Genomic DNA, 12,659 nt, shown 5'->3' with positions numbered 1-12,659 from the left:
TAAAGATAAAATGGATCAATTTATAGATGCCGAAAAATTGTAAGGTAAGGGAACCAGTCTAGCTGGCCTGCACCCGTTCATTAACATGTTACCAATAGCAAACAAAATTTGGAGTGAAAAAATGGTGAATTTGGAGCAGTAGTTGAAAAATAGTAAGGTTTTTCCAACGGTGGGCGGCCGACCACCGTTGGAAATTTATACAAAAATACCATTTTCTTGAAAATGACTTCACACCAGGTGCCATTATTTTACAGGGTGCTTTAGACTGTCATTTACCAACATCCTAGTGAGGTATTTGTTAAAACTTGGTAGTGATATTTTTTGATGTTTGCAAATGTTGTATATTCCCTTTAACTGATGTATCATACTGTATTACACTGTATTTATTTCCTTATGAAACCATAAGAGAGTTTAAAATTTACCAATGACACATGTTTCTCCGGTGAAGCCCTCCGGACAGATGCATGAGCCTGCGCGACACGTGCCTCCATTCTGACATACTGGACTACACTCAAACACACCTTCAAACAACAAACAGCAAATGTATTCAAAGCTGTTAATACAACTGCACTAGTAAGTTTGTGGACGTAAGTTTGTTGACTTGGGTTTGAGTCCGCTCTGAGAAAGCTTGTGATTTTCTTTTCATCAAAATGAATTATTTCAAGTAAGATATTTTCCTAATATTCAAATACAAAGGTATATGAATACTTAAACCATTGCTATGACATCACACTATTGTTAAAGGTGTGGATTTGGAACTAGGAATCTGTTACACTGGTCACAAAGTGTGGAATCAGAACGACGAATCTTTAGTAAAGTGTGGATTCGGAATAACAAATCCACAACTGCACTTGTAAGTTTGTGGACTTGGGTTTGAGTCCCATCTGAGAAAGTTTGTGATTTTCTTTTCATCAAAATGAATTACTTCAAGTAAGATATTTTCCTAATATTCAAATACAAAGGTATATGAATACTTAAACTATTGCTATGACGTCACACTATTGTTAATAGTGTGGATTCGGAACTACAAATCTGTTACACTGCTCACAAATGTGGATTCGGAATTACAAATCTTTAGTAAAGTGTGGATTCAGAATTACGAATCCACACTTTGAACAATGATACTAAAAACATATACAGCCGTGTAGACCTCATTAAACTTATCACACATGAATTTTTTTCTTTTTTAACACATACTCAATACATTTTAAACATTGCCCATTTTTGTTCTCATTTGATTCAAATCGACTACTACTACGAAAAGCTTGATTAAATAAGAGCCGAAAAAACTGGCTTGAGTGTAAATTATGTCTTATTAAATGTTCACGATACGAGATATGCAAGTCTTTTCATCTCCACTCACTTGACCGTTAATGACAATGCTTTTTTTGAGGCAATGATTTAAAGAGGTTGTGGAATGCTCGAAGACATTTCCGTCATCTTTCGGGTATATGTAGCCCAAGGTGTGATGAAATAAAAACGACTATTGTGTCTGTCATGAAATGAGTACAAAAGGTTCTTTTTGAGAGCTGTCTTTCAGGTCCTGTTTCGACCCGAAGGTGCATTTTGTGTAAAAGTCATCGTTGGGGGCAGCAAACAAAACATAGTAAATCGTGACATAATAAACAGGACTCCCAATGCAGCATAGTATAAACAAGTCCTGTTGATTACGTCACGATTTACTATGTTTTGTTTGCTGCCCCCAACGTTGACTTTTACACAAATTGCACGTTCGGGTCGAAACAGGACCTGAAAAACAGCTCTCAAAAGTACCTTTTGTACTCATTTCACGACAGACACAAAAGTCGTTTTTATTTCATCACACCTTAGGCTACATATACCCGAAAAACGACGGAAATGTCTTCGAGCATTCCACAACCTCTTTAAGTCAGAAAATACCCTAGCAAGTGTGGATTCTTTATATAAGAATTCACTCAGCCCTTCGTGCCTAGTGAATTCTTAAATTATGCATCCACACTTTCTTGTGTATTCTCCTTACCAACATGTTAGAATATACAGCATAGCCTTACTTGCCTTCACACTATCTTTTGTAACCACCTAGCTGTGTTACTAGACAGACAAACTTAAAGCCAGAGTCCATCATTTGCATCTATCCAAAAAGTAACTGGTGTAATTATTGTTGAAAAACATACTTGGTTGAAAGATAGTAAGGGGACTAAACTCCCTGTGAAATTATTCTTTCTGGCAAGCTGTCATTATGAAGAAATCAACGAAAGAAGGCCTTTCCAACGGTGCGTCTTAAGAAGCACCGTTGGAAATTCCTTTAATAGTTCTTTTTTTATTCGGCGAAGTGCGTGCAAGCATTGACACAATGCACATGTGCGCATGGTTGCTATAATGCATCGGATCAGTGCGCAATATCGCGTAGCTGCAATCGGCTCAGTGAGAACGTGTTTCGGACGCTGAATTCAGGCCCAATTCAAAACATGACTCAGCAACTTTTGATTTGAAATTGAGATCCCAGAATGTTTTTCTCGAAAAATGCAGCTGAAGCTAAGCTGAAAGTTCTTCAGATTGGTTGTTCAGCATCCTTCTTCAGAAATTGAGCACTTTTGTTGCTTCAAACGAACAATATGCACAAATTACAAATGATGGACTATACCTTTAATATTAAGTTCATTTTCATTCAAAGTGTAAGTAGGCCCTATATGAATATCTGAATATATCTGGATATGGGTATCTGAATATGCAGCACAGCTTTTACACTAACCTTCACATGATCTTTTATCAACACCCAGGCGTGTTCCATCAGGGCAAACGCACTCGTACCCGCCGTATGTGTTCAGGCATTGGTAGGCACAGGGGTTGTTGGAAACACACTCATTGATATCTGAAACAAGACAAGGCAAGCCTGGTAAAGAGCTGGTCCCGGAGGGCACACAATTCTATTTGAATGATTCAGAATGGTAATGGTAACTTCTACTTCTACGTCGATAATTGACAGTGCGTCCAATTAGATATCTCATCAATTTGCTTGGCGTGCACGGTGTTGACCAGTGTAGACTTAACACACTTACAAATTGTACGTGACACATTTACAAAGTGTAAGTGACACATTTACAAAGTGTAACGTGACAGAATAAGTGAGTTCAGTATTCCAACTGCGCATATGCACATCAAGATTTGCCGATTTTTCTTTTGGGATAAACATTTCATTGTATCGTGCAAAAGCATAGCAGGGTACCAGCAAAATTGAAGAGATCACCGTGTTCTGAAGCATAACATTATGAAGAAAAAAAGTTCGGACAGCGAAGTGTTTTTAGGTGTCTTGTGTGTCAAAACATTTTGTGCAAGCTAAAGTTCATTCTCTTTTCGATTGCATGAAAATCGCAAAGAATGCAGATTCGGTTACAAAGTCCCCCACAACCTTGTGTGCATTTATCTGCTGCGGTTAACCCGAAACAAATCGATATAGGCTTGCTGTGCACAAGACTTTTTTGGAATGCCGAACTGGCTTATTGCGAAATGTACTTGTTGCCTAATGCACTTATTGCCTACACAAGTATCAATTTTTGATACTTGTGTATTTAATTTTTTGTCATCATTTAACTGCAACGGGCACAATAGACCAATCCATTATACCCAGATGTACGTTTCGACCATTCACGGCTATGACACATGCCCAACAAGTGTGCACAAATGCTGACATGCATTCCATGCATTCCATGCATAATGCACGCTTGGCTGGAGCATGCAATCGATGGACAGCGCATGTGTCATTGTGCAGGTGTGCAGTAGGCGGTGCCTGACAGATCCGTCTACTCGAACATCTCCCAGTGCTGAAGATGACTAGAGACCAGTCATTGCACACAGACATGAGACATGACATTGCACAGGTGTGCAGTGGGCGGGGCCTGAAGGATCTGTCCACGTGATCATCTCCCAGTTTTGACCATTCACGGCCGGTTATGATACATGTCCAACAAGTGTGCACAAAAGGCTGACATGTTTTTACATAAGTTCACTACATGTATATGCTCATCTAGTTGTCCTGCTGTAATCGTCTTTGTTGCACATGTAGTTTTTGGTCTGTACTTGTCTTGTTATTTTTGTATTTCTATAGTTTTTGGATTTGTTCTGTACTTGTATATATATTTTGTCTGTTCTTGTTTTTGTGCTGTTGAGGTCGAATAAACAATAATAATAATAACATGCATTGCATTAGGCCACGCCCACTGCGCATGTGAATAATAAAACATGTGACCTTTCCCAATACCACAATGTATTTTCCAGTAGCACGTGTCATACACGCATGCGTGCTTGTCAGATTTTATGTACGCATGTGGACCTGTCTTTTAAACTTTAGGAACATCATCAGTGTATTACCTTGCAGACAGGTGGGACCAGTGAAACCAGATGGGCACCGGCACATTCTGTTGACACAGGTGCCGTTGTTATTACAGGGTGGGTTACAGGTCACTCCTGGGGGCGTAAATAAATCAATCAGTGAATCAATCAATAACTAATCAATCACTGACTCCTTTTTCAGTCACTGTCCATCAATAAAGCAGTTATCAATTCATCAATTATTATTTGATCATCAAATAAATGATGGATGCAATAGTTGGAAACATTATAATTAAAGTTAATCAATACATTGGTCAATCTGCTGGTATCAATTAATCAATATAAGAATCAATCAATCAGCATCAGGCTGCCTAAAAATTACATGTCTACATTTCAAAATGACACACACACCTATATAAGCTGCTAAAAGTCCCTTCCCATTTGGCAGTGGCACTGCTTGCCACTGCCAAGTAATTTGTATTACCAGTTATCTCATGAGTCTGGTCACAAGTAATATAAGATATAAAATAATAACTTGTAAGGACTTGTGAGAACCTTTTATGACATGTGAGGACTTGTGACAACATGTAGAGTCTTTCGAGGACTTTTGATGACTTGTGAGGACTTGGAGGCCTTTTGAAGACTAGTGATGACTCTGATGACTTTTGAGGGTTTCTTTTAGACTTTGTGATGATTTTGAGGACTTCTGATGACTGGTGATGACTTTTGATAACTTGTGAGAACTTTTAATAACTTGTGAGAACTTTTGATGACTTGTGAGGACTTCCGATGACTTGTGAGGACTTTTGATAACTTGAGAGGACTTTTGATGACTTGTGAGGACTTTTGATGACTTGTGGGGACTTTTGATGACTTGTGAGGACTTTTGATAACTTGCAAGGACTTTTGATGACTTGTGAGGACTCTGATGACTTGTGAGGACTTTTGATAACTTGAGAGGACTTTTGATGACTTGTGAGGACTTTTGATGACTTGTGAGGACTCTGATAACTTTTGAACTTTTTTGGAATAAAGTAAACTTTTGAGGACTTTTGGGGGACTTTCGGGGACTTCCAAGCACTCTTTAAAACATTTGAGAATTTGTGATAACTTTTTGAGGATTTCTGAGGACTTTTGTGGGCTTTAGTGGACTTTTGTGGACTTTTGTAGAATAGCGTGGACATGAGTGTCTTACCTGAACAAGAGTGAATGTCAGGACTCAGTGTTGCACCCCGGGGGCAGAAACACACATAGCTGCCATAGGTGTTCCTGCATATGTACTCACAGCCGCCATTGCTGACTGCGCATTCATTGATGTCTAAGGACACAGAAAAACATATAGTTAAGTTATGCTTGTTATTGACTTGAATGTACTACAGTTGGACAAAGCAAGGAAAAGTATATAGGAAATCATATAAAGGTTCTCCAGACTCTTCCGATACATATTGCGACCTTTTCCAATATTAAAGGAGCAGTTCTAATGGAACGTGCCCTTTTGGGCTTGAAAATGTGTTTACCACAAATATAAAGGTCATGAAATGGCAAAATAGGAACGAGCTTCTCTATCCATCAACACCTATGTGCAGTAATTGTTCCAAAGCATGTCGAAGTAGTATTTATACACCTTTTCACATGCACTGCCTTACTATGTAACTCCTTACCTGTATCTTGTTTTCTAGTTGAATTTGATCTATGTCAGTTCAAGCACAAGATTATCTTTCTACTTACATGATTTTTTCTTTCTTTTTCTTTTTCTATCCCTTCTTTACGTAGCCCTCAACTCGAGTGGTCCTTAAAGGCACATAGCATCATTTGAATTTATCCCAAAAGTAATCTACTGATTTTTATCAAAAAGCTTAATTAGATTAAAGATCGCATTAGTACTAAACACCACATAAAATTATTCCATCTAGCTAGCTGTCATTCAGAAGAAAAGAAGAAATGTAGGTGATTTCCAACGATCAGTCAACTGACTGATTTTTGGAATGAAGAGTTCTATGAATGAAATCATGTTTCGTGATCAAAAGGTTGTGCATGGCTTTTCACTGTTTTCTTGACAAATGTAATATGTAATAACAGGTTAGGTTTTGAACATTTTTCTTTGGATTTTGAGTGGTGTTAAAACATTTGAAACGAACATGCATGAAGAGCGAATGATCGTATATGAAGAGTAAATGCCTTTAAGGGCTTGTGATGGGCGACTCTCATAAAACACAAATATCCGGATTTGGCTAGCTACTCGCCTGTCTGGCAGTTTGGTCCACTGAAGCCGTCAGGGCAGACGCAGACTTTGTTGGCACAGGAGGCTCCGTTCATACATGGCGGGAAACAGCCAATCTCTGTCAAGCATTAAACAACAAGAGTAATTTTTTCTTAAAGATTTTTTTTGCAAGCAAACTTTGTATAAGGCAATTCCATGTAATGTCTGGGACAGAGATTGTAAGAGCTCAGTGAATAAACCTAAACATGTCTGTTTCCGATCTTATACATCCATCATCTAGTAATGGTCAAGGAGATTACTGACTAGGAGTTTGGGATCACTTCTCTGAATCATTCGTTAGATATCATGGTGAGTTGGCTGTCACAGGTATTACATACACTTCCTTTCATAATGCTGGAGTTGCCCTATAAAGGATGTGCCAAAACTGATAGACCAAATATAAAGAGGTAATCCAACATGACAAGGCATGACAAGGCATGACTAGTCAAGATGGGCCAGAAAGTCTTAGTTCAGCACAAAAATATTGTTATGGGGTGTGAGTGACCATTGATAAAAAGAGCTGAAAACACCTGAAAAGGGTGTAAAAAAGCTGAACTCTGGAAATCTCCTATACCTTTGTACACAGTTAAGTGAGGGAAAAAAAGCTGAAATCCAAAACAAAAAAAGCTGAAATCAGCTTTAAAGCTGAGATTCCACACCCCTGGGCTTAATAAAGCATCATTCAATTGACTGTTTTTTCGGGGAATACAGAGTGCTACATGTATATGGACAAAACCGTGTTTTGTGATCTAAAGATTGTGCATGCTTTTCACTGTTTATTCGCAGAGTGTAATATCCACGGAGCTAAAACTTGCCTGATTTGCATTTTGAGTGGTGTTATTACTGGAAACAAACAAATTGCATGAACAGAAAATGATACTCTATGCCTTTAAAAAACTAAACCTGTCGTATCAGTGCAACAAGGTCATAACTCAATTCTGCAACAAAGTCTTATCTCGAGCGAATACGCTCCGTGAAACAAGGTCGTATCTTACATATCGCGACGTCCATTGACTTTGTGTGTACATCCGTGTTATCTTAAGCGAGATACAATCTTTTGACATTAAAAACACATGTTTCACGTACATGACGCCACACAACGAAATGAAGTTAACAACTTACCACTGCATGTTTCCCCATCTGCGTTGATTGTGTAGCCACCTCTGCATAGACACTGGAAACTACCGAATGTGTTTTGGCAATGGTGCTCGCACTCGTGGTTCAAACATTCATTCTTATCTGGAAATTACAAGTGAAAACACATACAGAACATACATTTGTTTACATATTTTCGGCATCTGCAACGTTCTACAAGGCTTTAATGTTGCTTTCGCACAGAAACAGATCCACCAAGTGAGTAGACTGGTTCCCAATCTCAACCGGTTGATTCTGATGGGGGCAGGAACTAGTCTATTCTGAGCATCACCCATTATCCAACAGAGCCCCCTCTCTCCCCGGTCCAACGTCTGATATATCTAAGCATGCAAATTTATGCGACCCCGCGAGCCATCCAATGGGATTTGACTTTACGAAAATCATGACTTCATTTCATTCCGAAATCTGGACTAAGCTGTTGATTGGTCATTTGAACGCCATGTTTTTGTGACACAATGACGGGCAAAAAGATAAAATAAAACCCACCCAAATCGTTGGAAAATATCACAATAAGCATACCCTCCCCCAGTCCCCTGCTCCCCTGGTTCACACCACTCCTCTCCACATCAATGTTGTCATCTCGCACTTCAGTACAGACTGCGCAATGAGAGACATTGGCTAGGGGTCGGGGGGGGGGGGGGGGGCAGCGAGTTTTGGACGGGATTGTAGACATGACATTGGCTCTCAAAACTGTCAGCAAACTGCTTCACTTACAGAATATGCTCATCGTGGGTTATTTAAAAAGTGATGATCATTCGAAAACGCAGGACATTCGCGCATCGTGCAACATATCGTTACAAGACGCGTGAGGCAGCCCATGTTTGCTCAATTCACAATGTAAAGCATAAATAGATGTCGTGTCTAGGTTTTATTTACAGATGTCTATGACAACTTGTTACCAATGACCCGATGTAGAAGGCACCTGCAGAATGGTCAGAATCTCGAGGTCAAGACGCAGTCTTGTTTTGCATACAAACATTTTGTCAATTTTCTGAAGTTTTTGAAAAAAAGTTTGACAAGAACAGTATTTATGAATAGGACATTAGTGTGGTGGAGCAGTTTTAAACATCTGGTTTAAAACCGGTTAGGGGCCTGGTCAACGATAATGGCCCTCTTCATGTAGCATTGCACTTGCAACTTACCTGATGAACAGGATGTCCCAGTGAATCCTGCAGTGCACTGACATTGTCCATCCACGCACTGGCCACCGTTGAGACATGCAGGCTGACAGGAACTGGGTAAAACTACAACAAAAAAGACGTGGGGAAGGCATCAGTTTGTGTTTCCAAGTTCATTTATATTTCTTCCCGTTAGGCAACTCTGCACATTTCATTTCTCCATGGTCAAATGAAATGGCCAGTAAGGAATACGTTTTCTAGAGTCGGAAATGTTCGGTGTACTTCAGTGCTGCATTGAAGTCCATCGCAAGTCCATCACACGTCCACCACACGACTGGTAAAAAATATATCAATAAATCTTTTCGCAAGTAACAGCACATAAACAATTCCAACGTACTGCTTTTGTTGATTCATTTCAATAGCCAAATATTAAGAATAACTGTGACTGGCTCCACAAAAAAAAAGGGTGTTAAGTCACGCTGTGCATTATTGTGTAATGGCCCGCTGAACGTTGAGATGGTGAAAATTTCGTCAAAGTGTGATTTTCAATTTTTTGTCATGAATGACATCTTTAGTATCTACAGTTTCAGGTTTCATTCACAGAAATGGTGATTTTGATGAACAAAGAGGAAAAAACAACCATTTTGTAAGCATCGTTCTGTTGTTCTACAACAAAGCCAGCTATTTCAAAGCCTGTTTTGTAATTTGAACTCCAAAGAAGTAAATAATATGCAAATATGTCATATCTCCAAAACGAGAGCTCTATTATATACAGAATGAAAGCTTACGCTGTGTACTTTCCAACCATGTATATAACTGAATTTCACTTTTTTGCAACATAATACCCTTTTTTGTGGAGCCGGTCACGATTGTGCTTGAGTCTTCATTAAAGTGGCAATCTACTGTATGGGCAAAGTCCTAATACACTAATAGTCAAGTCCTGAACCAGAATCTGTGTCTGAGTTTGCAACGTCTCGGTACATGCCAAGTTTGAGGAATAGATCAATTTTCAGTTTCTAGAACCACATTACTTTTTAGAGACTTATTTTCAAATGGATTCAAATCTCAATGTCCATTTCTGAGATTATCGAAAAGTAACAAGTATTTTTTAAAACATCACAGTAGCAAGGAAGTGTACACTGAAGTACAATGCAATACCAGTGCTAATGGGTTAATTAAACACTAGAGAATCTTACCGTTTTCGCAGCGTGGTCCCGTGAATCCTGCTCGGCAGGCACACTCACTGAAGCGGCAGTTGTACGTGTTGCCGCTGCACTGTCTGGAATACTGACAGGTACCGCCATTGTTACATGGTGGGGAACACACAGGTCCATCTAAAATGAAGACAACCAACCAAAGAAACACATGAGATGTGAAGACATTTGAGGCAAAAACATCAATGTCACAAGGTTGCCAGAATTTCGGATTCATTTCTGAGAATTTTGGATCCTTTTCTGTTGTGAGTTTTCTGGGTTTTTTTGGCGATTCCTTTTTGTTCCAGTACGTACAAGACATTCAATGGGTAAACTTTACGTACAAACATTTTGGGGTTTACAATTTTATCAGGAAACCCCTGAGCTGAATGACATCACAGCAAAGCAACAGCACTCTCACTCACCAGGAAAAGCATGGAGTGTTTTAAATGTTTGAAAAAAAGTGCACTTTACAAAAATTCCAACTACTATACAAATATAATGAATGTTTATGAGTGCAATGGTGAGAATATTTTTATGAGTTAAAAGATTTAATATGGGGTCCATTCAACGAGATGAAACCAACTTGAATAGAACATTCTGCCTTTCAACTCATGAAAATATTCTCAGCATTGCATGAATGCAAGACATTCATTGTTTGTTTTACATGACATCCAAGTAATCTTTGCCATTCGATTGAAGGATAAAACTTTAAGAACAAACAAAACTCACAAAATTGTATCATATCCCACTTTTTTTTAGCTTGTTCAAGGCTAACAAAGGTTTAAAAGTGATATCATTGACAAAAATAAAAATTAACATTGTAAGTTCTGAAAACAATGCAAAAAATCATCGATGCAACTGCATCAACTTCAAAGGCAAGTTTTGTACTGCTATAATGCATGCTATGGTCTAAATAGCGCAAAGATCGGGCCGCTGCGCGTCTTAAGCCCCTGTCACACTTGTCCGAATCTATAATTCCGTTCATAAACCGATCTGAAATATTATTAATTCGGACACGTTCGGAGAGAAATGTCAAAAAAAAACAGCCAGAAATGAAAATACACCGATCATAATCCGGTCTTATTCCGGATCTAATAAGTTGCTATTCCGATTGCAATCCGTCTATATTCAGAACCTCTCCGATCATCACCGGACATGCCAAACTTTGAAAAATTCATTGATCTCAAGACCGACCGCTTTCCGAACATTCCGTTTATATTCCGTTCGTCTCCGTTATATATATGGTATTACATCGTGGTAATGCAGTATATCATCGGATAAAGTGACATCAAAGTCCGTTTTTTGATCGGCATTACAATGTGGGTTCGGAATGAACTCTGAATACATACAGAGGCCTGTTCCGTACTCTTCCGTACCTATTCCGCATTGCAACGAATGGCAACGAATGAGTACAGTGTGTATTCCGTGTATTCCGTGCATATTCCGTGTGTATACCGGATACCGTCCGTATTGAGGTTGCCGCGACAATTCGGAGAAATTATTAAACAGGTTCAATAATTTCTCCGAGTTCCTCAGTGCATCACATGAACGTACACGAGTATATAGCGTTGGAAAACCGAAGAAAACCGAGGGAAATCCGTTTGAGTTCAGTTCAAACCGATTAAACACCGAATCCACAATGTTTTACTCGGAACATGAACGGAGTGACGATTCGGACAAGTGTGACAGGGGCTTTAGCGTGCAAGAGATCAAAAGGGATGGGACCAAAAATGCATGGTGAATGAAACCAAAAATGCACGGTTATGACGTTAGCCGTGTAATGGTATGATCAATGAATGCTGCGTGACCTACAATCCTCCAATCAAATGACAAGGATTACTTGGGTGTTACATAAAAAGGGATGTCTCAAAGGTTTTCGTACATTTTAGACGAATGGAAATTCGCACAAAACACGGTCCCGAGTAACAATCACGTCATGAAACCTTTAAGTGTATCCGTATTATGTATGATACTGCAAAAGTTGGCCTACAGTAAATGTAAATACATGTGACTCACTGCATATCTGCTGGTTTGTCTATCCATCTATCTACCTGTCTGTTCTTACCTTTTGTGCACGTGTATCCGTCGGGCTGTATGAGATATCCAGGATTGCATGTGCATGAGTAGCTGCCTACCGTATTGATGCAGTTGTGCGAGCACACTGCTCTATTTGATGCACAGCGTGTAGCTCCACAGTTGTTGGCGGGTGATGAACACTCGTCAATATCTATCAAAGAGAAGGACTTTGTTTATTTTTGGTTTGTTTATGAACAAGCTCAATTGGATTTCGGAAGCTGCGGCCAACAAATTAATGTTCATGCATGAGTCACGTGATTGTGCCATGTAATTTCTGGAAGAAGTAGTGTAAAAAAAATCAGGTTTTTAAGCCCAGTGACCCCATGATGACCTTTGACACGTACTTTGCACTTTGCCATTCAAGTATCATATAGATTGACTTCAAATTATTGTTTTATTGTTAGGTAGGTTGTTTGCATATCATAATCACTCCTTCAGTACAACTGCATTAAAGAGTGCATCAGACTTATAAAACAGATGTCAAGATGTACCAGGGACAGGACCCACAATTTATAGAATGACCCATGTGGGTTTGAGACCTGATAG

The 12,659-nt window shown here is 39.1% G+C and overlaps 1 protein-coding gene across 3 annotated transcripts in view; it reads right to left on the bottom strand.

Annotated features, from left to right (window-relative positions):
- The window catches only part of LOC119732952, a 243,974-nt gene that overhangs the window by 217,027 nt on the left and 14,288 nt on the right, over positions 1–12,659 (bottom strand). For all 3 annotated transcript variants that reach the window (XR_005271660.1, XM_038206534.1, XM_038206535.1), the window contains exons 11-19: positions 12,103–12,264; positions 10,038–10,175; positions 8,866–8,967; positions 7,691–7,807; positions 6,552–6,647; positions 5,504–5,626; positions 4,348–4,443; positions 2,732–2,851; positions 423–521 (exon numbers count right to left, since the gene is read on the bottom strand). Coding sequence is in view for 2 of the 3 variants with exons in the window: in XM_038206534.1 (XP_038062462.1) it covers positions 423–521; positions 2,732–2,851; positions 4,348–4,443; positions 5,504–5,626; positions 6,552–6,647; positions 7,691–7,807; positions 8,866–8,967; positions 10,038–10,175; positions 12,103–12,264 (1,053 nt within the window). In the remaining variant the exon portion in view is untranslated. The remainder of the gene's footprint in view (positions 1–422; positions 522–2,731; positions 2,852–4,347; positions 4,444–5,503; positions 5,627–6,551; positions 6,648–7,690; positions 7,808–8,865; positions 8,968–10,037; positions 10,176–12,102; positions 12,265–12,659) is intronic.

The sequence above is a fragment of the Patiria miniata genome, unplaced genomic scaffold (genome assembly GCF_015706575.1).
Source record: "Patiria miniata isolate m_02_andy unplaced genomic scaffold, ASM1570657v1 HiC_scaffold_25, whole genome shotgun sequence".
NCBI lineage: Eukaryota > Metazoa > Echinodermata > Asteroidea > Valvatida > Asterinidae > Patiria > Patiria miniata.
This window is presented reverse-complemented; position numbering and strand designations above follow the sequence as displayed.